The sequence below is a fragment of the Aspergillus mulundensis genome (genome assembly GCF_003369625.1).
Source record: "Aspergillus mulundensis strain DSM 5745 chromosome Unknown scaffold_0, whole genome shotgun sequence".
NCBI lineage: Eukaryota > Fungi > Ascomycota > Eurotiomycetes > Eurotiales > Aspergillaceae > Aspergillus > Aspergillus mulundensis.
This window is the reverse complement of record NW_020797888.1, coordinates 3,680,881-3,705,344: the sequence shown is the minus strand read 5'-3', so window position 1 is coordinate 3,705,344 and position 24,464 is coordinate 3,680,881. Positions and strand designations below refer to the sequence as shown.

The following is a 24,464-nucleotide window of genomic DNA, read 5'->3' as shown; positions in this document are numbered from 1 at the left end:
ATGGCGGCAGGAAAGGAGATGTATGGATATAGCGAGAAGGAGTGTATCAATGTTGTTTCAACAGTCTAGAGATTGACAATAATAGCATCATCCGCCTGCTTCTCAGATACATTTCCTATCTGGACGACGGGCATGTCCATCCATCTCTGTTGTATTCTGTCATCCCTTCGCCCGTCCAGCTTTATATTTTTAGATTGCTTCGACGTAGCAGCAAATACCCTCGTTACAAGGACAACCTCCTCACCAGGGCTCCGATCAAATACCTCAACCTTTGAAACCGGAATCAACGTCCGCTGAGCCATAAGATTCGTGTTTGAATCGGGCTTCATGGCTTCATGTTCGACGGCCACTGTCCCAGGAACCAGGCCATCAGATGCAGACCCCGTAATGTGACGCGTAGCTGAGGAAACGATGCCGCTAGCACCGGCTTTCGAGACAACCAAGCTGGAGGCTCTATCGTCAAACGCGTAGACCCCTTCAGCTTCACTATGCCCGGGATCGTCCGACCGAAAGGGTAGGACTTTCACCTTCTTATCAGAAGGAACTCGATCAATCGCAAACCCGCCCTCAACCAGATGCAGGCTTTGCAGCGTACTGTTTCCATCCACCCTAATCCGATGGACTCGAACATGCCAATCCGGCCACCGCGCACACGGCGGAACAAGCGTCGTATCAACAACAACCGCCCCACCACCCCAGGGCTTCCACTGCACCTGTGCAATCGGCACACTCTCCCCGCAAACATTTACACTCGAGTACCTCGCCTCAGCGCACTTCCACTTCCCCGCCCACGTCTCGCACCCATCGCGGCTGAGCAACAGCGCATTATCCGGTGCAATCTGCTGGATTAACGGACCCGTTGGCACACTGAACGCGAATGACGAAGAGTACGCAAACTTGCAGTATTTCGCCGCCGACGCCTTCATGGGCCAGGCGACGAATTGGCCGGCTGAGAGCATGAAGTGGTGCGCGCCTGCGGGGTGGTTGCAGAGGATCTGGCTTGGTTGGCGGAGGAGCTTGGCTGGTGACTCGGTCTGCAGCTTGTGCGGGTAGGGCTGTTCGGGGGAGGTCCAGAAGGCGTGGGCGTCTGGCAGCGCGAGCGGGATGAGGCTTTTCAGCGCCCAGAAGACGGATTGCGGGGAGTTGTAGTCTTCGGCTATGTACATGTTGCTGACACGTATTGTGGTTAGCGATACATATGTTTTTTGTAGGGAAGGCGACCTACGGATAGAGATAGCCGATATTCAGCGTTCCATCGGGGTGGAAGATGTCCTCCGAGTGCGCCGCCCACCACCGTAAGTGGCGTAGCAGGAAGCCCTTGACTGCCCCCGGTGAATCCAGGGCCGCTGGCATGTCGGGGACTTCGGTCATGGCAAGGGCAGCGAAGAAGCCAGCGCATGCGAAGCGGTATGTGAGGGATCTGCCGAATGGGATGGCAGCGCCTGTATTGCAATCGTCAGACGGCTGGCCAGTTGGATATTCATTGAAAGGTGCACTCACCATCCTCATCGAAGTATCTCCAGAACTCCCTCCCAAACTCCCTTGCCTGCTGCCTGTATCTCTCAACACGGTCTAAATCCAACCCCGCCGCAGCTGCAAACTTGACATACAGCAACTGGCTAAACTGGATCGCAAAGCTGCCGGAGTAATAGTCCACCTGCCGACCAGGCCCAATCTTATCACGACGCCTGGTCCTCGTAGCCTCCTCCTCAAGTTCAGCCTCCTGCTGCGCTGTCAACCACGGCCCATCTGCGTTCCAGCCATCCCCGAGATAAAATGAGTCAAGCACCGCAAAGTCACTCTCCATCTGACTTCTCAGCTCAGCGTACGGCACACCCGCGACAAGAACTAACGCCAGGTTCGCGAACACGCGGAACCACCGCCAGTTATTCAGCGGCATGTCTTTCCCATTCATTCCGCGCAGCCAGGAAGTTATATTCTGGCGCACATGGTCAGGCTGAGAATGGAAAAAGTCCTCCGGTGCATACAGGATCGCAACGGCTATAACCTCCGCCTCAACCATCCGCTGGTCGCCGTCGCCAATGTCGCCCCAGTACTCCGGGTGGCTTGGATCAGTCCCCGTTGCGATGCCCTCAATCCATGGCTGGCAGATACCACGAATCCTTCCAGCATCTGGACGGTTTGGCTCGGAGCGAACTGCATGGAGCAAGGTAGAAACAACCCACAGCGGCCGCGCAAACCCTTCCAGCTGAGCCGCTCGCTCATCAAAATGCGTCCCCGTTGAAACAGGTAGACGGATGAATGCCCGGGCTGGTGAGAAGTGCGCATGGAGAGGCTGGACGAGAGCGATTGCTGCGCGGATCAGATCCGAGCGTGAGCGGAGCGGGTTGTCGGAGAAGCCGGAGAGGGGTGGCATTTTTTGGCGATGTTCTAACGTTAGGTTAATGGAACACGAGCTGTTTCCTTGAGCTGGCCATTGCGGCGTGCTCTCTGGGGCAAGCGGGCGTTTTATGGATTAGCGCCCGCGGGGGTATCGGGCCCGGAGGGACTGGGGTATATGCAGGCAGATATTACCAGGATTCCCAAACGCCAATGTCCATGGAGATGGGGAGATAGATCAAGATCTAGCTAGGTTTTCAATGCCCTACTTACTACGGGTGCTCCAGCGGTCCATCGGTGGATGTCATGCCCATCCCAATGTCCACTAACCTGATACAAGATGGTACCTGTGGACCTAGTACCGTATATCATGGAGCATCTACTCTAGGTATACCTTGTGCACATAAGGCATTAGTGTGAAGCATTATTAAAATGTTCACTTATTAATATATTTTTGAATGCCCGGTGCGAGTTGTGCTTCGGAAACAATTCCATGGCTGCACAGAACAAACCAGCGAGAGTAGCACTGCAGTATTTGAGCAGTCTGCTCGATAATCCTACGAACGCGGTGCTTGACGAGTCCCGAAGGAAGCTGGCTTGGAGGATTCTGCCATGTTGGGTCCAATGGTGCCATCCATCATCTCAGCCCAGGCCCACTCGTGCGGATACGTCGAGATCCTGATCGCACATCTTATCTTGTCTGGCTCTAGTGCTGAATCGTGACCCGGTCTGGAGGCCAGCCTGCCCAAAAAGGGTCTGATCTAATCTGAGCTGCGATACATTGGACTAGAAAGGACTGCCTCTTGCACTGTTTTGAGCGCCAATTGCAATAGAAGTCACCCTTGTCCATTCAGTTGAATCTTTATGTACAGTATGTGTAGAATGAGGCCCAATTGCCCTCCGAGCGCCGCAGCTGAAATGCCCAATCCACTTTGACCACTAACAATTGGCTTTCCGATAGTGTTCGCTAGTCGGAGATCGGTGGCCTGTCCCCCGTTTAAATAGTGCAATTCCCCCTCTGCCGAATCGTCATCCAAAACTATTCCAACATGCTTTGCCATGCCTTGAAGTCACTCGTGGCTGCGCTGGCCCTCGGCTGCATCGCATCGGCAACCACTCCAGCCCCTGTTAGTTCTAACAGACTCATCAGTCGCCAACTCACCGAGTACCTGATGCCGTTCGCGACAGCAACACACGAATTCGCCCGCGTCCCACACACAAACTTCCTCCTCCTGACGCAGATGTCCAACAGCGAGCTGGTCAAGATCGAGCTCGACCCTGCCACCGACGAACCCATCGCCTACCACTCATTCCCAATGGGCAAGAACAACAAGTCCATGCTGCACGGCGTCTGGCCATCAACCAAGTACCCGGGCCTAATGTGGCTGTCGCTGCAGGGCGACAACAAACTGCTCCTCGTAGACCCAGGTCAAAACCTCTCCAGCGCACCCAGCATCAAACACACCATCGACATCCCCAAGCCCGGAAACGGCCCACACTGCGTCTTCGAGATCGGCGATCGTGTCTGGGCAGGCCTTAAGGAAGCGTCTGAGCAGACGGGCGGGTACTACGTCTTTGCTGCTGATATCAACAACCTCAACCTCACCCCCGGCTCGAACACGACGGGGACGAACCATACGCTCTACCCCAGCCTCAACAGCCCCGTCTTCATCGCCGAAGACCCAACAACAGGCCTCATCTACGTAACGCAAGACACCGACTCCTCCATCATGCGCATCAACACAGCAACCGGCGAAACAACGCAGCTGCCCATCCCGCCCAGCATCGGCACCAACGCCGTCGGCATGATCTCCATCGCGTCCGGGCCCCTCCGCGGCATCTGGTTCACGCTCGCGGGCAATGGCACAGGCGGCACCGGGGCATTCGGGCATATCGGCGGCAACGGAACAATGCGGTTCTTCTCACTGCAGGATGAGAGTCTCGGGCTGAATGCGGGGTTGCTTCATCTGGCCGATGCCTCGCCTGCAGGAAATGCGTCATCGCGTGCGTCCGTAGCGGACGAGAGCCCAGCGCTCTGGCTCCTCTCGACGTCCCTGCTCAGCACGGACTCACCGGACGCTCTGATTCGGGTGACGTTCGACGACGCGGGGTCTGCTATCGCCGGGGAAGAGTATATTTCCATGCAGACGCAGAATGCGATGGTGCATCGGGTTCTGACGCTGGGGGACTCGGTCTTTGTGTCGGAGCTTAATACGTTTACGCTTGCGCAGCTGAAGTATCGGAATACCGTGCCTGGGCGGTGGTTGCCGGCTGAGATTGCGGGTGGGGAGAATGTTTATGCTGTTGCTGGATAGGGGAGTGATTGGTGCTGGGTCTTCGATATTCTGTTAGAAAGGGGCGGAAGTAATCTATTCCACCAGACCCGGCCTTGGTATTCTGGTGACCTGTCGGCATTGGCCCTGCCCTACTAGCCGAAATGTGATGGGAATTATGCCTAGTCGGTAAAGGATACATTGATAGATATATTTCGTTTACTCCAGGACATGATATAGCACACAATACAGAAACCCATGTCTGCTCGTATGGAATTTTGCCCTCAGTGGAGATGTATAGCTACCTACCTTACATAGAACACATGGCAGCACTGTCTAGGAGGAAGCCAACCTGCAGTTATACCATGTTTGTGATAACTAAAGACAGGCGCTTAGCAGAGTGTCAGGATATTTGACTAGAACTATTCCTTTATGTTTCCAAATCATCACAAGCTTTTAAAACGGGCGGTGTTGAAGCCACCCATTGCACTACCAGATAGATAAATTTATCTTCGCTCATTCATCAAAATATTCATCATGTTATTCAAGCTGGTAATATAGCCCAAGCTAATCAAGTGTGCAGGGTACCCTACCCAGCAAGATCACCGACCCCCTTCTCCATTATAAAATCAGTCCAATCCACAAACACAAACCCCTCATTCACATCAGTATCAAAGGTATTCCATCCATGATCCGCGCTCATCCACACCCCCTCAACAATCCCCTTTGCCTGGTCCACAGAGTCCGCACTGCAGTAGATAGACATCGAGCTCAATTTCTGCGAAACAACCGACCGTCCGTACATCACCGCAACAGCAGAGTTAGACTCCGTGCCTCGCTGTAACGCACTCCCCGCAACAATCAACGGGAGCATCGGGATCGCTTTCGTGCCCGGCGTCTTTGGGAGGGACATCAGCAAGGCGATGACCTGTGTTGCGAGGGCAAGGAGGAGCGGCTTTGTGCGCGGGCTAGGGTACGAGCTAGTCGCAGGTGGCGTATCGCTATAAGCGTAGACCAGTGGGATCAGCTCGGGGAACACGCGGTACAGCTCGAGGAGGATGCAGAGCCGATACACACGGCTTAGGGTGCAGAATCCGCTGCGCCATGTGGTGGGATCCTCTGCTTCTTGTGCGGGCGAAGGGGCATGGTCGCCCTTGGAGCTGTGATCGTGCAGCCGGGGGACTGGAAATCCGCGCACTGCGTCTTCGATCTCCTGCGCCTTTTGCAGCAGGTTCAAGTATGCCCCTGCCTCTTGGGCATTCTCCCACGCATCCCACGTTTCCAAGCGCTGCCATTTCAATCTATGGAGCTGCCTGGAGATTGTCCCTACTTTGGCCATGTAGATAAACAGCGACGTGCTGATTCCGGTATATGGGTTGGGAGCATCTGCCTCAGACCCTGGGTAAGCATACGCCCATAGGTAATCGACTGTGTTCAGGTCCTGGTCAACGTAGAACGACGAGAATGCTTCCCAGCACGCAAGGATGCCCACAAAGAAGGTGGCATGTAAATGGTATGGCGCTGGTCGGATGAGTTGTGGGTTTGTGCCGACGATCCAGTGCTTGAAGATCGCACGCGCGCCTTGAAGGTGCAGGGTGTCAATTATGGTGGCATTGTTGGCGTCGTCTTCCGTTGGATTCCATTTCTGTCTGCGTTGGTTATTTGTGGGCTTCGCTGGCAGGGCCTTGGCTTATACGTACCGAGATGATTCCCATAAATATAACGGTCAGAAGCAGAGCGGTTGTACCCGTGTTCCTGCTGGAGGGTGCTGAAATGGCAACGGCGCCGTTATTAAGGTGCGAGATATGCGCCGCGACCATTGACATAGCCTCGGTCTTGTATTCAAGTGCCTGCCTTCCCCCGTATTTCTCATGCTGCTGGAGATGTGCGGCGGACAGGGCCAGCACTGCATGGAGCAGGGGTGGATAGGTGGGGATGAGTGCTGCCACCAGGCAGCGGAATGGGTTTTGCGGGGAGTCGTGAGCTGAGATCGTGCTGCAGACTATCGTGAAGTAATGTCTCAATAACTGGTCGGTTGGGATCTCGAGATAGACATGTGGGACGGGGCTGGTTGTTCTCCTGAAGCAGGCGTGTCTAACGATTGATCTCTTTCTCTCCGCTGTGCGGGTGGACGTTTTCCTTATCCCTGCAGTAATAGGGGCTGGCAGCTTGTTGGCTTTTTCCACTTTTCGAATTTTGCCACAATTCCCTTGGTGAACTGGTTGTTCATCCCTGAGTAATTCGTGCTTGTAAGACCACCTTAAGCCCCTCTTGTACCCAGGACAGCTGAGCCCGACCTTCTCACACTGTGCGCATGCAGGATCCCTGAGATCACATTTAATACGCTATGAATACAGAATTAGTGTCATTATCCACAGTGATTCGGCTTCTCGGCGTACCCTTTGCTTGCATTTGAGACATCCAGCTGTGGGGGGGGTATTAGCTTCACGTTCTAGACCAACCATACAGACATTTCCAAGACTTACCCCGCGACTTAGTTCGTCTCCGAAGATTCGAGGTTTTGTATTGCGGCATGTTGATGAATGTATTCGGGTTCCAGGGTTGATGGAGAAGGAAATAAGTGAAGAAGAGGAGGCTCTTGCTGGGGTCGGGGGGCGTTATCAACGGCTTGGAGCCCTAATGCCGATCATCAACAAAGGTGAGGCTTGACCCTTGAAACCCAGAGATTCATCAGGGCTTGTGATGCTCCAGCAGGTATTGTGCTGGATCTGCAACCACTCTGTGTACCAGGCCATCTCCGAGTCAGAGCTGAAACTCTTTCCCCAATTTCGCCAACAGAGAGCCCACGTCTGAGGTCAGTTGGGAGCGCATTGTCTAAAGCCCGGTTCTGAGTGACGACAAAGTTTACAGCGGCAGGGGGCATGCAATGATACAACCCGCCACAGTCTGCAGACCCTGCTACGAGCCTTATTTGCACGGGATGCTTTCCCTACCCGCTTCACTTGGTGATCACTACCCACATCGGTGACCGATAATGATGATGCCAAGAAGGAGCGGAAGTCTGTTAAGCTTACTCGGTATCTTTTCCACCTTACTTCGATGTATTGACCTCGTATCGTATGCCCAATTGGCTCTGGTCGGCCCATCAGATCCCTGTCTGTGGCCATGTGAATGACCCTCCAATGTAAGACTCCCCGGCATCTGCCCAGCCCTTGTCTTAATAATGCACATCCAGGAATCCGGTAGAAGGATCGTCACACACCGTGTGGAGTGCATGGGTCCGCCTGCGATGAATCAGCTCGGGCGTGGTCTCAACCCCGAACGGTCCCACTTGACAAATAGCCCTAACCGCCACTCAACCCAACGGCTATATAAGGCCACCAGCAACGGAAGGATCAATAGTCTATCACATCCCTATACCATCATACTACCCTCTACTCTCCCACAACCACCAAACACAAACTCAAGATGAAGGTCGGAATCGCAGGCATCACCGGCAAATTCGCCCGCCGCCTCCTAACGCACCTCCTCGAACCCAGCAATCCCACCCTCACCATCAAAGGCTACTGCCGCGACCCCTCCAAGCTTCCCGACTTCCTCAGATCCTCCCCCCAACTCGAACTCATCCAAGGCGACGCCTTCAACACCGAGCTGATCGCCTCGTTCGTGAAAGACTGCGACGTCGTCGTCTGCTGCTACCTCGGCGACGACAAGCTCATGCTCGACGGCCAGAAGCTCCTCATCGACGCCTGCGAGGCGGCGAATGTACCCCGCTACGTCGCGAGCGACTGGGCGCTCGACTACACGAAGCTCGAGCTGGGCCAGCTGTTCGTCAAGGACCCCATGCTCCATATCAAGGCGTACCTGGAGACCAAGAAGGTGGTCAAGGGCGTGCATATCCTGGTCGGCGGGTTCATGGAGCCGATCTTCAGCCCGTTCTTTGGGATCGTTGATGCGCAGGCGAACGCCTTCAAGTACTGGGGTGAGGGCGATGAGGTGTTGGAGGGCACGACGTATAGTGATGCCGCGAGGTACACGGCGAGCGTTGTGCTGGACCCTGAGGCCACGGGGCTTCTGAAATGTGAGTGCGCCACTTATTATCCATTACCATGCACTAATAAGTCTCGTAGTCCTCGGAGGTCGCACCACGATCAAGGAGCTCGCAAAGTCCTACGAGAAGGTGTATGGTGTCCCCGTGACGCTTGAGAAGCGCGGATCCCTAGACGACCTTTACAAGACCATGCATGAGCTGCGGGCTAAGGAGCCCCAGAACATCTACAGCTACATGTCTATGTATGTTTACCATCCCGCCGACCCTCCAGCGTTAATAGAAGCTCATTAACAATGCCCTTACAGGTTCTTCTACTACTACTGGGCGAACGGACAGACTGTCCTTGGCCCTGAGCTTGACAATGCCCGCTACCCTGACGTCAAGCCCGTCGACTGGGAGGGATTCATGTCCCTCTGGTCGAGGGAGCAGCTTGGCACCGCTTTCTTCTCCTTGGGTATGTAAGGAGTGGATCGACATAGTAATATACCAGCCATTTTCTATTAGGTCAAATTGGACTTAATCTCATCCTTGAGTGGCCATTCGCCCTTTACAACCTGAATAACTGATGGGCTGTCAAGGCCACGAGGTTCGTAGGCATCTATCTTTACCATTTCACACAGAACTGCCAAAAGGATTGCTTGCATATTGTAGTTCAAACAGCCCTACTATTGCCCAGATTGCTCTATGAAGCCGTTCCAACACCCATTGTCCTCATTCCTGAATGGTGTCTAGATGTTGATTCGCGTGGATCCACGTAGACAGCACAATAAACATCCACTAGGAAGTACCAGCACCATCTACGAATGAAATAACTAGACGGAAAGATAATAAATTTTGCTCTGGCTTACTATATCATCCCCATTTGATAAGCCGCCAGGGAATTATCATTGCGCACTAGCTGGATTTCTCCTGAGCTGGGTAATATATAAACCCCCCTACCCGCCAAAATGCAAACTTCGTGATTTTACCACCAACAATGGACTTCTACCTAGTTCTCACCTACTACCTCCTTCTCCTGCTGCTGTTTCTATACCTCGCATCATTCTACTTCGACACCATTTCGCCCCCTGACGCTCCCTCCTCCCCGTCCGCGCCAGACCCAATCTCCGAACTGAGGGTCGACAACTCAACCATCCACCACCACCCATCCCGGCCCGAGCGCTGGACGCATCCAGAAAGCCTGGTATAAACAAACGCAGCACAGTCGCACAACACGCTTCCTGATTAATTCCGCGGAGTACCCGTTTCCTTGGGGCTGGGGGTATATCATCCACCGAACGTTTTACACGGCCGAGTCAGACGAGTTGTGGCCGCTTGTCGTGGCAAGCTCGACAAGTGTCTGGATGGCTCGAGATCATCGGATGTTTGATTCGGAGAGGAACGCCCCCTCGAAGAGTCGCGCAAGCATGGATGTTACCTTTCTCAGACAAAAAAGCCTTGATTGTGGACGCCGCATCGATCGAGGACATCCGTGCGCATTCCTCGACGTCTCTCTAGGCCTGCCAGGGGCGCGGGTATTGGCTTGAAGAATGCCTGGCTGTTGACAAGTGCTCGCGGAGGTTGATTGCTGGCAGATCTGATTGACCTTCACCACGGTTCGGAGGCCTTTGTCGGAATGATTGATGGTTGGTACGCGCATGTAATTGGGGCGGAGAAAGCGTATAATGGCTTTATAAGGGCTGATGCTTCGTGTCTGCGGGGTTTGTATTGCGCATTGGCGGATAAGTCAAGGTGGGACTTGTGTCTTAAGGCTATTCCCGAGGGTTTGGTTCCTATTTCTGATGAGGGGACTGGGATGGCGCGGGATGAGCAGGGGAATGTTTAGCCTGTTGATTTGATACCTATTGGAAAATATGTACAAGTCCCAGTAACAAGAATCTACCCCGATTCAGCCACAGCTTTCTTATACCTAGGTAGCCAACAAGAGCCAATCTTACTAGAACAAGGTAACCACATTGAGCTAAAGTGCAAGTAAATAATGAGCACAATATACTTTGCAAGAATTAATCATTTTCATTCTGTGCGAAACTTGGATATGAAAAGGGACCACCTTATGCCTCTCCACACCCAGTTGGGGTATATTCCATCCTACCAACTAGGTAGTAGTAGTAGTGATATTTAACGCCCCGGGGATCGTTAGGCGTACGCCTTATGTTCTAGACCTCCCTTAGGGTATAGGGGCGCGCCACCACTAGGCAAGTAGCTTATTTAAATAAGTTTATATATAAAAAGGCTTTTTATTTTAAAGGGTAACTTTTGCTAAAGCTTATAAACTAGGTACTTATTTTTTACTTATTATTTTAATATATAGCTATTAATAGGTATTATTTATTATATACTTAAAAAAACTAATTATAGTAATTTATAAGGTCCAGCCTTTATATAAAAAAACTATATTAAATAAACTAGTTATATTAAAAAAAAGTATTTAAAATAAAAAAAAAAATATATAGTATAATAAAAAAAAATTATTTAATACTAGGCTAAATAATTTTAGTATAAAAATTATTAAAACACGGGAAGCCCTAGCATAAGTAAATAAATTTATAAAAATTTATAATTTTAAGTAAAAATATAAAGCCCTTAAGCTTTAGTTTATAAAAATACTTTAAGACCTTAGCCTTAATTATTAATAATATTATAGGGCGCTAGGGCTATTATTAAAATTATTTTTTAAAATAATAATAAAAAATTAGGTATTTAAAGCTTTTATTTCTCCTGTAGGAATAGGTAAGCCTAGTATTTTTATATTAAAAATATTTATAATATTACTTAAAGTCCTTATATAAAAATTTAAGTACTAGCTAGTAATATAAGGTTAAGTACTTTAATATAAGCTTAAGCTATGGTTTAACCTAGTAAGGCTTTAATTTAATAAGCTATTACTTATACTAAGCTAATAATTTTATAAAGGTATTTTTTTATTATTTAGCTTAAGTAATTTAATATATTTATTTATATAAGTTATATATCCTGCTTATAGTAAACTGCGCCTTAAAAAAGTTAATATTTAAAAACTATATTTTTATAAAAACTATTTTTTTAGCTAGCTTATTAACTAACTTATTATTTTTAATATTTATATATTTAGGGAATTATTATAAGTAAACTATATATTAATTTATAAGTTAGTATAATATTTAAAAAGCCTAATTTAAAAATAGTAAAAGCTACCCGCGCATGTATTAAATTATTAAAATATTATTAATATAAAGCTAGTAGCAGGGCGCTCTTAAAAGCTTTTTAATTATAATTTTTAATTTTTTAAGTATATTAATAGCTTTAATATTATATATATAAAATTAGGTATTAATTACTAATAGTTCTTATACTTAAAAATATTATTTATAATATATTATAAAGCTATAGCCTATATAATACACCCCTTAGTATATTTACTTAAAATTATTATTAAAAATTACTACCTTTATTATTAATAATACTTATTATTATTATTTAAACTTTTTTATAGCTAGCTTCTTGGCCTTGCTATTAATAAAATTTTTTAAATATTATTAAAAATAATAAAAGTATACTAAAGCTAGCCTAAAAGTTTTTAAAAAAAGTATTTTTATTATTTATACCTTTATTTTAAGTTTTTAGTGTAAGCTAGCGCCTTAACTATATAAGATTTTTAGTAATATTACTTATATTATTAATAGGTTTTAGCTATTAACTAGCCTTAGCCTTAAGGCAAAGTATAATTATATTTTTTTTAATATTATTATTATAAAAAAAAGCCTAGCATCCCTAAAAAAAGTTATTATAAATATTATTTAAAAAACTAGGAATATGCCGCGAGCGGCTAGTATTAAAATTTTTTTAATAATTTTAATATACTAGCCTAGCTAGGTGTTAACTTTTAAGTCTTATATATATTTTTTAAATTTAGTTTTATTATTATATTATGCCTTTATACTATATAATAAGTTAAAAATAATATAAGTAATAATTATTTTATAAAAAAAGTTTACAGGCGGGCCATGTGCTATATATATTAAATTATAAATATATTAAATTATTATTTAGGCTTTAACTACCTACTTAATAATATACTAGTATTAAAAAAGCTATTTATTAAAAAAAATACCTAGCTAGTATAGCGCGGGCTATTTTTAGCCTAGTATTATAATAATAAAAGTAATTATTAACTAGTTATTAACTACTAGCAGGGGTAATTTACCATACTACTTTTAAATAATATATAATATTTTTAATTTTTTAGGTGTAAAGGCTATTTTATTTTATTTTTTTAGGCTAGCATACTATAAATATTTTTTACTAAAAATTTATAATTTATATAAAGGAAGTTACTTATATAATTAAGGTAAAAGTTATTTATATAATTAAAATATAAAATTAGGTTTACTAGTAATAATTTAGTAACATATAGCAAGAATAATATTAAAAAAAAAAGCAAGCCTTATAATATACTATAGTATACTAGGTATGTTATTATTATAATAAATTTTAGGTATACTTTCACGCTTTACTTATTAAAAAACTTATAATTAAGGCTAAAAGCACGCAAGGCCAGCCTTGCTTTATTATTTACTAAAGTAAGTATTATAATAAAATAATATTAAAAGCGCCTAAAATATTTATAATAATTATAATAACTTTTTGGTTTTATAAAAGCACTATTTTTATATTATAAATAAAAAAGGTTATTAAATTTATAATTAAGTACTTGGGTAAAGTATTATATTATTATAAGCTTAGTATTTTTTATATTAATATAATAAAAGCAACGTAGCACGCTATAATTTATTTAAGTTTTTTTTTTAATACTAAAAGTAGTGCTATAGGGTACTAAAATTAAGGTAAAAACTTATTTTTTTTATTACTTTTTAAAAGTATTATTACCTCTGCAAGCTTTTATAATAAAAAAAGTATTTTAATTATAAATATTAATTATATAGCCTGTATATAACCTGCCTAATATACTTTTAATAAGCTTTTAAAATATAGATTATTACCTAGTCTGCCCTGGGAAATATACTACTTATATTAATAATATTTTTTTTAACCTTTTTTAATAAAAGCTTTTTTAATTAATAAAGGTATTTATTACCTTACTAGTGCTTTAGTACTAGGGGATTAAAATTTAAATTATTATTTATATTAAAATACTTTAGTATTATTTTTTATAAAATATTAGTTTTTTCCCGCGTGTTTTTAATTACTTTATTATTTATTAATAATAAAAAAGCCTTAAGCCTAGGCTCTAGCTTATACTATATTATTATTTAGTATAATTTTTAATTATTTTTAATATTATTAATTATTTTAGTCTAGTACGCGCGCTTAATTTTATAAATTATAGTTAAAAACTACTTTTTTTATTTTAGGGTAGGGTTTACCACCCAGGCTTAGTAATTTTTTATATATTTAGTTAATTATTAAGGGGTGCTACGGCTCCCTAGGTTAGGGTATTTATTAATTACTTATATAACTTTTATAATAATATTATTAAAAAATTTAATATACTAATTTAATACCTTTATATCCCTAAGTTCCTCGGGCTAAAAAAAAAATATTATTTTATTTTTTACTAGCCTAGCCAGGCGCTTAAGCTTATAATTTAATATATTATAATAATATTTTTTTAATATTTTTTTCCCGCGCCCTAGTATTATAATAACTAAAATTTAGTAATTAAAGCTATTATATAACTTAGGTATTACTAGCATGCAGGTAAAAAAAATATTTAAAAAAATTAGGTTAAAAATATAACTAGTTTTATATATAATTATACCTAGTTTATTAATATAACTAATATTATTATTACTAGCCTATTTAATAATCTTATTATTATAGTATAGGTTATTTACCCCAGGCTTAAAAATATTATAAGTAGTATTAAAATTTTTATTAATTATATAGTTTAGGGTAGGGATTAATATAATTAAGTAATTAATTATTTTATAAATAATTAATTTTTAATATATATTTAAAACCTTAATATTATTTATTATAAGCTATAATATATTTTAGCTTTATACTAGGTAATATTATTTAATATATAATACTTTTTTTTTATAAATATAGGTAAGTCCTTTAGGGCGCTTTTTTAACTAGTTTTTATAATTATTTTAGGTATTTACTAGCGCGTAATACTTATATACTAAATAATTTTAAGTTTTTATATTTATAGTAGTTTAAGGCTTTTAAATATAAGTAATATTATAGCTTTACTTATAAGCTAGTTATAAAATTATAATATAACTAGGTATAAACTTATTTATATTAACTTAATAAATAATAATATTTTATTATTACTAGGTATTATTTTAGTAATAATTATTATAATTTCTTTTTTAATACTTTATTATTAAAGCTTAAAAGGGGATTTAGTATTAATTTTTATTACTTAAGGTAAAAAAGGCGTGCCCGCGCTAGCTAGGATAGGCAGGATTAATTTAATAAAAAGTTATTTAAAATTTTAATTATTAGTAAAGGTATTAAACTATAAAATATAATAATTAATAATTATTATAAAGCCCTGCTTATTTACCTTTAGCTTTTTTATAACATGCTTTTAAGGGTTTTTTTAAAATAAAAATTATTTAATTTTAGCCTAAAGCTAAGTATTAATATTAGCCTAGGCATGTATATTTTAATATTAATAGGTATTATAATAGCACATGTTATTAAGCTTTTTTTTAAATAAGTAAACTAGTTTCCTATTCTTGCGCCTGGGGGCTACTAGGTAATTATTATATTTTATTAATTAAGGGCTTAAATAATTTATATAATATATAAGATTTTTATAATTTAAATTAATAAAACCTAGGTGGTTTATAGCTATTATACTATATTATATATAATATATTATATAATTATATTATACTAGGTGGTAATATTTTTAATAGCTAGGGTTATACTAGAAAACTAGTTAGTATTTTTTAATAAGCTAATAATATTTATTTTAGTTAAATAAAGTAAAGGCCCTGGGCTATTTTAAAAAAAATATTACTTAAATAATATACCTAGTATTAAAATTAGGCCTATATTTTAAAAAAGTAAGCCTAATTAACTTTAGCCTGGTTTATATTATAACTTTATTTTAAATTAGTTTTATAATATTTATTTTACTACTATTATATACTAGGATAGTACTAAACACTTTTTATACTATATAATTATATTATTTTTAAAAAATATATATATTAATAATACCTAAGATATAATAAATTATACTAACTACTTTATTAGCTACTAAAAGGTTTTTAATAAAAAGGTTATTAAAAATAATAACCTAGCCCGTGTAGGTGGTATTAATTTTAAAAATAGCTATAATTATAATTAAGCCTAGTATATACTTAGTAAAAGCTTGCTAAATAATATATACCTTAAGGTATATTATTAGCTTATTATTAAAAAAAATAATTAATATTTTATAATTATTTTACATGGTTAAGGCTATAATAAAGCTATTATATATTAATTAGGTTATTAAGGTACTTAATAAGGGCACCTTACCTAGGGTAGTATTAATTAAAGTAAAAAAACTTACTTTAAAAAAAGTAAGTTAAGCCCTTAAGTTTTTAAGGGTTAAACTTATTTTTTTTAAGTAATAATTTTACTAAAAATTATTATAATAATAGGCTAATTATATATATATAAAAAAATATAATTAATATTATTAATATTAATATAGCCCTTTAAAAAAATAAAGTATATAAACTTATTATAAATATTATAAGTAAAGGCTTTTTAATTTTAAGTTTTTTATTTAATTATAAAGCTATTAATAATAGTTATAAAGCTTATAAAAACTTTATACTTAATATATACCTAGTATTTTTACTTATTAAACTAATTATAAAGGGCTTTTATAACTAGGCTAGGTTAAAAAGTTAATATATTATTATTTTTAATAATAAAAAAAAAATAGGCTTGTTAAGGCCCTTTTTTTTTATTTTTTTATAATATAAAGGTTAAAGGGAAATAAAAAATTTTATAGCCAGGTAAAGTTAGCTAAATTAAGGCTTATAAATTAATTAAAAATATACACCTTAATTTTAGCTATTATACCGCGGGGAGTAATAAAAAAAGAAAAAAAAAATTAAAAATAAAATTAAGATAGTAAAAATATATATTTATAATAGTTTTAAAGTGTTTAAAGCCCTTATTTAAAGGTACCCCTAAATTGCTAAGAGTTGTAAAGGTGTCCTACCGACTAGGGAGTGGGAGGAAGGATAAATCTTCATCTCCGCCCACCTTCTTAAAGATTCACCCCAAGCTCGAACATCAGATGCCCAGTCGCTATTAAGAGGTAGAGCTCCCATCCTCCGGCCAACTCAACTTGTCACCCTCAAAGCCCAAAGCCCGCTGTGCGCCCGTAGCACTCTTCCAGATATTAACCAACACAACGCATCTATGAGCCAAGTATCAGTACCAGCATAATAACCACCATACCACTACTCGGAATGAAAGACTCTCACCCAACAAATAAACACCCCCACCCCAACCAAGAAAACACAACCGTCCCAATCGCCACCGCATCCCGCCGATACAGAACAGGCGTACCGTGCCCATCCGCCTCTGCATCGAGGTACGCCGTCACGCGCGGCCCGACACTGTCCCCGAAGGACACGGAGCCGGTGGCCGTGATAACCGTCAGTGCAAGCGCATTCGCCAAACTCAGAATGCTGGGTAGAGCGAGAACGACGCATGCGATTAGGAGGCGACGGGCGCGAAGGGTGTGCTGGCGCCTGTGGATGCAGAGGAGTAGAAGGGCGGTTGGTAGGGCAAAAACGGAGAAGGTGCAGCAGGCGATATCGTAGCTAAGAGCGCCGACGTAGGCGATGTCGTGGATGGAGGCTTTGGGGACGAGACGGAGGAGGTACGTGCGTTGGTTGAGATAATCCGATAGCGCGGTTGCGCCTAGTGCAAGGCTGATGGTGTTGAAGATGAGTCCTGAGGCAAGACAGATGGATGTGAGAAGGTGTATTTTGGGTCCGGGGGCGGGGTGGTTGGTGTCCATTGTTGCGTGATCCAACTGGAAGGTGAACAGTAGGTAGTGTATGGCCCCGAGGGAAGAGCTGCCTTAAAGTAGTGGCGGTACCCAGACAAGTAATAAGTAGTTAGGATTGAGAGGCAAGAGGAATCTCTGGTTGTGCAGTTCTTCTTCCCTTAATATACTTGGTGACCTGCAAGCAGCGGATTAGGGCTTGCATTATTGTCTCGCAAAACACCCCCAAATTCAGCAACGTCTCCACAGGCCTGGCCCGGCAAGGCTAGTGCGAGCTGGGACCCGGTCAGGACGCGGGGCTCTACCTAGGCTATCTGATGTTGATTTTCTATATCTTGACTAAACGTTCAGAATGAATGCCCGCTCAGATGTTCACTTAGGCCCCGACCTCCCCGTCCAGTTACCGCCAACGACGCCTCTGATTGTGCTGTGAATCTATATTGAAGACCAGTGTCTTTGCAACGGGTTCTATTGGTTGATTGAGACAACTTCACTGCAGGTAGATGTGTGTACAAATGTACATACTATAGTCATCGGTTTGAGATACTCAAGTTATTACAGATAATGGACGAAGCAAGGGGTAAGGCCTCTCAATAATTTGGGAGCTCATTAGAATGACATTATTGAAGAAGCTCATGAACCCTGTGTTCCGGGTGATAAAGTCTCAAATACTCGCAAATAGCAGGACGCTCCACTCTCGCCCTAAGCTCAATCCACCATATACACCTTGCTTTGCGATACCAGAGATAAAGCAGCAAAAGAGCCACCGGGTCCCTGCTCAAGAGCAGATACTTGAACTGGCCATGAATACAGCGCGTGAAGAGCTGAGTCTGTCCGGTTGTGACCTCGTAATCGGGGATGTTCAGGATAACAGATAGTCCATGCGCAGCGTGGAAGTACGGGTTACTTTCTGCTGTGCATGGCTTGTTCAATGAACAAATGGCAGCTAGAGGGCCTGGGATACCGTCAATCCCGGTGTCCGGAAGAGGTGAGAACATGATATCGTAGCTCCCCTTCATGACGTTGAAGATACTGTCTGGTCGTAATGGGTTCACGAAATCCCAGAGTGCGTTCTTCCCGCTGCTCATAGATAACCAGTGCAACTCGTCGCCCGTTGTTGATGGCTTCAAAGGCCATGAGCCTTCCGAACTGTATGCTTCCGTAGACGAAAAGGTGAGAATTGCCAGGGCAGCTGCAGTGCCCCATATTGCATCTTTGTCCATTGACGTGGTTCTGATCGGCCTTCTTAGACAATTGCTTAGAAGGACAGTCGCTTGAGACCAGTGATAGCACTCTTCGACACTGCGACGAGCACTCGGCGGGCTGTTCAGATATTGGTCGTAGGAAAATGCCACGGCTAGCGACGCGTGCATTAGGTACGGATACTAAAGACCCATATGAGTCAACATGGGTATTAAACAGCCATGCTCCGATATAATGAAGGAACTTACAGTGAAGGCTAATCTTAAAAGCCTGCGGTTAACATGCACCATATTCGGATCACCCGGGACGGTAGTCATAATACTCTGTCCGAGGTACCGTGTGATAAAGTTCTGGCACCTATCGTTCAATTGATAGGTATAGGAGATGGATTCATCCGACGTCCAGACCGCACAGGAGACGGGGGATTGAGGCCGAGCCACCATTGGTCTCCTCGCCTCAACGCTGATGAGGGGCTGTAGGTCAGAGACATTTGCCACAAAGTTGCATAAGACACCAAACGATCTGCATCGTTTGCATTCGGGCTTGTTTTCGTCACACTAAGGGCACTGGGTTAGCGGCACATGCGCTGTTTTAGATGCGGAAGGGGTCCAACAGCAAGGTGAGATTACCCCTGGTACGGACCTTGAGTTTCCTGAGCTTGCAATTCCGGCACCCGAATCTGGACCTGCGGATCGGGCGCTTCTGGCCCCAATTCCGACCAGCAGAGCCCATGAGCAGAGGGGGTGACGTCGGATGCGCTTGGTAGCGACAGAAGTAAGGAGGAATGGAGGCGGGATGACTCGGACACGAAGTGAATCAGCCCTGAGGGATGCGCTAACCTCGATTGGTCTACACGCTAACCATGACTCGGATGCAGTGCTCTCTCATTGGCTGCCAGAATTGCCCTAACTGAGGCCCCATCGGCCAGTATGTACCTAGGCAGTCTGTGAGCAGGACTCTGTCGGTATAAGAACGAGCTCATTCCCTGCCCCGAGAGCGTCAAATCTGTTTTGAAACGGCATCCCCCATCAAGTTCATAATCTTCCAGAGCCTCCATTCAATATGGCCACCCACCGCGCCGCCATCCTCCCCACAAAAGGCGCCCTCTTCACCATCCAAGCCCGTCCTACTCCCCCCCCAAGTCCAGGTGAACTCCTCATCGCCGTGAAATCCATCGCCCTCAACCCCGCCGACATAATCATGCGCAACACAGGCCTCTTCATACCCTCCTACCCAACAGTCACCGGCTTCGACATGGCAGGCCTCGTCCTCGAAGTCGGGGAGGACGTCCCTTCAGCTTTTAAGCCCGGTACCCGCGTTGCTGCTTACTCTGCTTCAGCCTGGAAAGGATGTAATCCGGACTACGGCGCGTTCCAGGAAATATGTCTTGTGCCCTGGCAGCATGCGGCTATTCTTCCGCAGGGTATATCATGGCATCATGCCGCGACTTTGCCGGTTGCCGTGCAGGTGCCGCTTAGTGCGTGGGATGCGATGGGGATCCCACGCACTGGTAAAGACACTGCTTCTGGTATCGAGAAAAGGGAGGCTCTTTTGATCTGGGGTGCGTCGTCGAGCGTCGGCACGATGGGCGTGCAGACAGCCCGGATTCTGCGTGTTGATCCGAGTTCTTTCATTGCAGCTGTGTACGCCGTCGCTGGAGCAGAAAATCTGAACTACGTGCGTTCGCTCGGTGCAGACCGCGTATTTGACTACAAAGACCCCTGCGTCGTGGATGCTATTATCTCAGCAGCTCGACAGGATGGGCTGGTAATCAAGCATTGCTTCCTCGCTACAGGCGATCTAGCATCCTGTCAAGCTGTGCTGAGGGGATTCATTGCCAAGACAAAGACGGCAAAGATTGCATCGGCACCACCTGTCCCGTCTGATGCGGAGGTCATTGAGGGGCTGGAGACAATCTTTGTTATGCCGTCGAACGCCGAAGAGGAGAGGCTGGAGCAGTTCCGGTCCTGGATGACATGGCTGAGTGAGAACATCGAGAAAGGGACCATCAGGCCAAGTCCTGAACCAAAGGTCGTCGGAAAAGGATTGGAGGCTATTAACGAAGGATTAGATGAATTGGCACTGGGCGTGAGCTGTACGAAGTTGGTTGTGGAGGTTTCTTGGTAAGGGCTTTTGTCCGAGGTATAGGGTAGGTGCCTACATATGTATGGAGGCGTTATTGCCTAACTGAGCTTAATGGTCTGGAATCATCTTTCCCACAAATTGCAAACCCCCAGGTCATAGGATATTGATCAGAGTGACCGAAATTCTCTCTAATACATCACATTGCATGAAGCTCTCCGGAGATTTGCTGTTGAAGTGTTCACGGAGGAGAACAATGAATAGCCATTTGGCATACGGGTCGGCTGCTTAAACTCCTATTAATCATTGAGCTCCGAGCACTCTTCTAACACCCTATGACTCCAACCTCTTGAACCCGGCGAACCTCATCCTCGTCGAACCCTTCTTTCGGGGCCGCAAGAACCTCGTCCATCCTCGGTTGCCAATAGTACTGAACGTAGTCGTATAGCCTCACAATAAGTTGGCTGTACTCGGCAGTAAACTCGGCTACAAGGCTGTCTAGTTGTTCAATGAGCAAGCGCTGCTCATCCCGGATCTCAGACCAATCGTCCGCAAGATCATGTTTGAAGTTGCAATAAACTGCGGAGTGTGGTTGCATGTTCCCGTGGTGACAGGTGTGCGTCAGCTCCAAAGCTTTGAAGGTAAGGTAGCGAATAATCACTTGGGACATGATGACACGGTCTTCAGGGGTAAAGAACTCTGGACTAAGATCCGCCGCCCTATCAGAGTACAGTGCAATATCTTTGCAGCCGTACGCCGACCCCGATCTATGGAGCAGGAGCAGCAATGCTGAGCAGCCGTGTTCTCCACAAGCACATATGCACTCATCTCGAAATCGGTCAGTCAAGAAGGTAGATAGAAGCTTTGCCGTCTGGGGGTCGGCTATCTGTTTGAGGACCCGTTTCTCCGGATCCAAATCTAGCAGCAGAGGACTCCGCAAACCGAGTATTCCTGCATTGTGTATCCCCAGCCCGAACTCCTCTGCCAGGTACCAGAGTGCAGGGTAGCCTGCTGCAGAGACTTGGTAAAGATTGGCCCCCTTCCCTACCATCCAATGTACTATGCGCGTAAAAAATACAAGGGGCAGATCAGAGTCATCCAAAGGCCAACCTGGACCACAGCATAAAGCCATAAGAGGTGTAATGCCGTTTGGATCGGGTTGGTTAAGGTCGGTAAAACCAGCATCGTACGCCATTTGCGCAGCAAACATATCTCCCACGACATAGTTGTATACGGTGTCGACATGGAAACAAAAATCATACCCGAAGTCGGTCTGAATACCGCGTGAAAACAATGCTCTATGAATTGATGACGTTTTCGTGTCCAAAAGACCATCTGTCGTCTCTGGCAGAGTAGATATGGCTTCGTTTGGCAGGCACTGCAATGCCATCTCCCGAAGTCTGGATTGACGCACTGCCCAGCGTCTGATAACTTCGCTAAATATTTCCGGGTTGTTTGTGGATATGGCGGCGCTCACGGCGTATGGCTGGATATCCTTCATGTATTCTAGGAGTATTCTGGCACATTCATGCTCCCCTTCACGACATGCATGCCTGAAGCAGTAACAGATCGACCTGTCATCCTGAGGAAGGCCCGACTGGAGCGTGATTCGTATTCCTTCCGGCCAGCCCAAGCACAGCCAAAGAACCCCAAGGTACCCGGAGAAGCGGGCACTAGGTTCGCAATGCTTCACGGCTTCGAGTGCCAAAAGGCGTGCTAGTGACGCTTCTGACTTTGTCAGGATCGCAGTATCGAGCTCCGACAACACGAAATCTAGGTTCCCCGCCATCCGTCAGCCCAGGCTATATGCTCCAGCAGGGTGTCAACCTTCAAATTCGTTACACTGCAATAGTTCGCGAGTCATTTGGGCTGCCTGGTACTCCGACGTAGCACGTTCATGGTCAAAGCTTAAATCAGGTACGCGATCAGTGGGCAGACCTGGACATGGAGACTTCATGGGGCTGCCATAGGTTAGTAGGTCTCGAAGTACTTCAAACCCTGCCACCGCACTCCAGTCAAGGATGGGAATCCTGTATATCCATGACGGCTGTTGGATGGCAACATCCAACACTGTACGCCCCTCAAGATCCTGCTCATCGACAGGAACACCAGCTTCAATCAAATCTCGGATGAAGGCCTGCATTCGACCAGATGATTGTGGATCGCTATCGGTAATCAAATCTCTCCAAGGGCACCAAAACCATGCCTGCACTTATACATTAATCTCGGCGCCAGAAACATAGGGAAGCTTCATAGAAAGACGCATTATACTGAAAGCTTGGAGTGAACTTACATGTAGCAATGTACTGTTGTCCGGAAGGCGATCGGTTGGGGAAGCTGTTCCATCGCGAAACATTTGGAAGAGGTTGTCCTTGATATGTTGAAGTACGCATTTTGTGCATTCACCATTGGAATTTATCAAGGTTCTCTCCTGGAAGAGTGTGACTGCCGGTGAGTCCCAGCTCACGACAGCATGGACACGGATAGTTGGGCTGATTGAAAATGCCCCCGCGCCTCTTGTCATTGTCATCATTAGTTGAACGGAGAAGGCGAGAAATCGATTGCAAAATGTGTGGCACGCTGCCAGGCCGACCGTATGTTCGCCGTCGGCATATAACGGACAGGCCTTGTCATGAAGAGTGAAGACCTCGAGCTGTTGCGGACGTCGAGATTTGAGAAGGCATGTACAACAACGCGAGATAGAGTCAGCTCGTGAGTTGAAAAGCCGGCGTGTCCCTTGTATGGACCTGTTTATCACCCGTTGTCGACTGCAGAGGCCACGCATCGTACTCGGCTCTGGGATCCTGATGGCAGTGGAGCTGCGGCTTCGGTCGGTAACCCTGAGTGCCTAAATTGTCTGAGCATATGGCCTTTGCATCGACGGCTGTCAAGGGAATACCTGTGGAGGAAGTGGCTGGGGAACAGTCGACGAAGTCTCCTCTCGCTCGACGACTCCGAGTATCCTGGTGGTCCGGATGTCGATCGATGAGGTCCTCAATATAAGGTCTTGTATATCCCTGTGCTGTTGCCTGATGAGAGCGCTTCGGCAGAACTTAGCCAGTCTAACTCACAGCAGTCTCTCTTGAAGGAGATTCACCTGTTCAAAAGTTGGAGGGCAAGACCCAGGTTGTCCTGGAGCCCCGAAACCAACTGGGAAAGCGTGGCCAGCGTCTCCTTCTTGAACGGGTAAACCGCTCTCTTGATACGCAACCAGTCATGTTTCCTGACAAAGGGAACACTCGAAGTGTTGCTTGATTTGCATTTCGTCAGCATCCCGTCCAGCCTGTCGCAAACTTGCTGACACGAAGCAAGATTCTCGGCGACCAGCTGGCGAAACTGATCAACGGCAACAACTTGTGACTCGGGCATCAAGAAACCTTCAAGTAGCTTGAGAGTCTTTTGCAAGCCATCGACCTTTGTCGTAAACCCTTCAATCTCCTCGTCGTAATCCTTCCAAGGCCCGTAATAGCGGAGAAAGCCCTGGCATAGCGTGAGGCCCAGGGAGACCACGCCTACCACGCCCGCACTGACGGAAAATGGATCGCCCATTGTTTGACACCTGGTTCGACCTCAG

General features: G+C 44.6%; 9 protein-coding genes across 9 annotated transcripts; 3 read left to right on the top strand and 6 right to left on the bottom strand.

Annotated features, from left to right (window-relative positions):
• Window positions 1–65: 65 nt before the first annotated feature.
• Window positions 66–2,377, bottom strand: DSM5745_00957 (glycoside hydrolase family 154 protein; the record flags this gene model as incomplete). Its single annotated transcript, XM_026742973.1, has 3 exons — window positions 66–1,170; window positions 1,226–1,442; window positions 1,501–2,377. The coding sequence occupies 3 exons, from the start codon at window positions 2,375–2,377 to the stop codon at window positions 66–68; spliced, it is 2,199 nt and encodes a 732-aa protein (XP_026608818.1).
• Window positions 2,378–3,389: 1,012 nt separating this feature from the next.
• Window positions 3,390–4,655, top strand: DSM5745_00956 (uncharacterized protein; the record flags this gene model as incomplete). Its single annotated transcript, XM_026742972.1, has 1 exon — window positions 3,390–4,655. The coding sequence occupies one exon, from the start codon at window positions 3,390–3,392 to the stop codon at window positions 4,653–4,655; it is 1,266 nt and encodes a 421-aa protein (XP_026608817.1).
• Window positions 4,656–5,202: 547 nt separating this feature from the next.
• On the bottom strand, window positions 5,203–7,148 carry DSM5745_00955 (Zn(II)2Cys6 transcription factor; the record flags this gene model as incomplete). The annotated part of the gene is made up of 4 exons (XM_026742971.1): window positions 5,203–6,258; window positions 6,314–6,958; window positions 7,013–7,038; window positions 7,100–7,148. 4 exons carry the CDS (start codon window positions 7,146–7,148, stop codon window positions 5,203–5,205), a joined length of 1,776 nt encoding a protein of 591 aa, XP_026608816.1.
• Window positions 7,149–8,042: 894 nt separating this feature from the next.
• Window positions 8,043–9,191, top strand: DSM5745_00954 (NmrA-like family protein; the record flags this gene model as incomplete). The annotated part of the gene is made up of 4 exons (XM_026742970.1): window positions 8,043–8,655; window positions 8,705–8,867; window positions 8,931–9,079; window positions 9,130–9,191. 4 exons carry the CDS (start codon window positions 8,043–8,045, stop codon window positions 9,189–9,191), a joined length of 987 nt encoding a protein of 328 aa, XP_026608815.1.
• A 7,708-nt stretch (window positions 9,192–16,899) lies between these two features.
• Window positions 16,900–17,617, bottom strand: DSM5745_00953 (uncharacterized protein; the record flags this gene model as incomplete). The annotated part of the gene is made up of 2 exons (XM_026742969.1): window positions 16,900–17,008; window positions 17,076–17,617. 2 exons carry the CDS (start codon window positions 17,615–17,617, stop codon window positions 16,900–16,902), a joined length of 651 nt encoding a protein of 216 aa, XP_026608814.1.
• Window positions 17,618–18,225: 608 nt separating this feature from the next.
• DSM5745_00952 (uncharacterized protein) lies at window positions 18,226–19,125 on the bottom strand (the record flags this gene model as incomplete). The annotated part of the gene is made up of 2 exons (XM_026742968.1): window positions 18,226–18,990; window positions 19,057–19,125. The coding sequence occupies 2 exons, from the start codon at window positions 19,123–19,125 to the stop codon at window positions 18,226–18,228; spliced, it is 834 nt and encodes a 277-aa protein (XP_026608813.1).
• A 745-nt stretch (window positions 19,126–19,870) lies between these two features.
• Window positions 19,871–20,935, top strand: DSM5745_00951 (zinc-binding alcohol dehydrogenase family protein; the record flags this gene model as incomplete). The annotated part of the gene is made up of 1 exon (XM_026742967.1): window positions 19,871–20,935. One exon carries the CDS (start codon window positions 19,871–19,873, stop codon window positions 20,933–20,935), a length of 1,065 nt encoding a protein of 354 aa, XP_026608812.1.
• A 280-nt stretch (window positions 20,936–21,215) lies between these two features.
• DSM5745_00950 (uncharacterized protein) lies at window positions 21,216–23,414 on the bottom strand (the record flags this gene model as incomplete). The annotated part of the gene is made up of 3 exons (XM_026742966.1): window positions 21,216–22,663; window positions 22,718–23,096; window positions 23,184–23,414. The coding sequence occupies 3 exons, from the start codon at window positions 23,412–23,414 to the stop codon at window positions 21,216–21,218; spliced, it is 2,058 nt and encodes a 685-aa protein (XP_026608811.1).
• A 569-nt stretch (window positions 23,415–23,983) lies between these two features.
• DSM5745_00949 (uncharacterized protein) lies at window positions 23,984–24,439 on the bottom strand (the record flags this gene model as incomplete). Its single annotated transcript, XM_026742965.1, has 1 exon — window positions 23,984–24,439. The coding sequence occupies one exon, from the start codon at window positions 24,437–24,439 to the stop codon at window positions 23,984–23,986; it is 456 nt and encodes a 151-aa protein (XP_026608810.1).
• Between the last annotated feature and the right edge of the window lie 25 nt (window positions 24,440–24,464).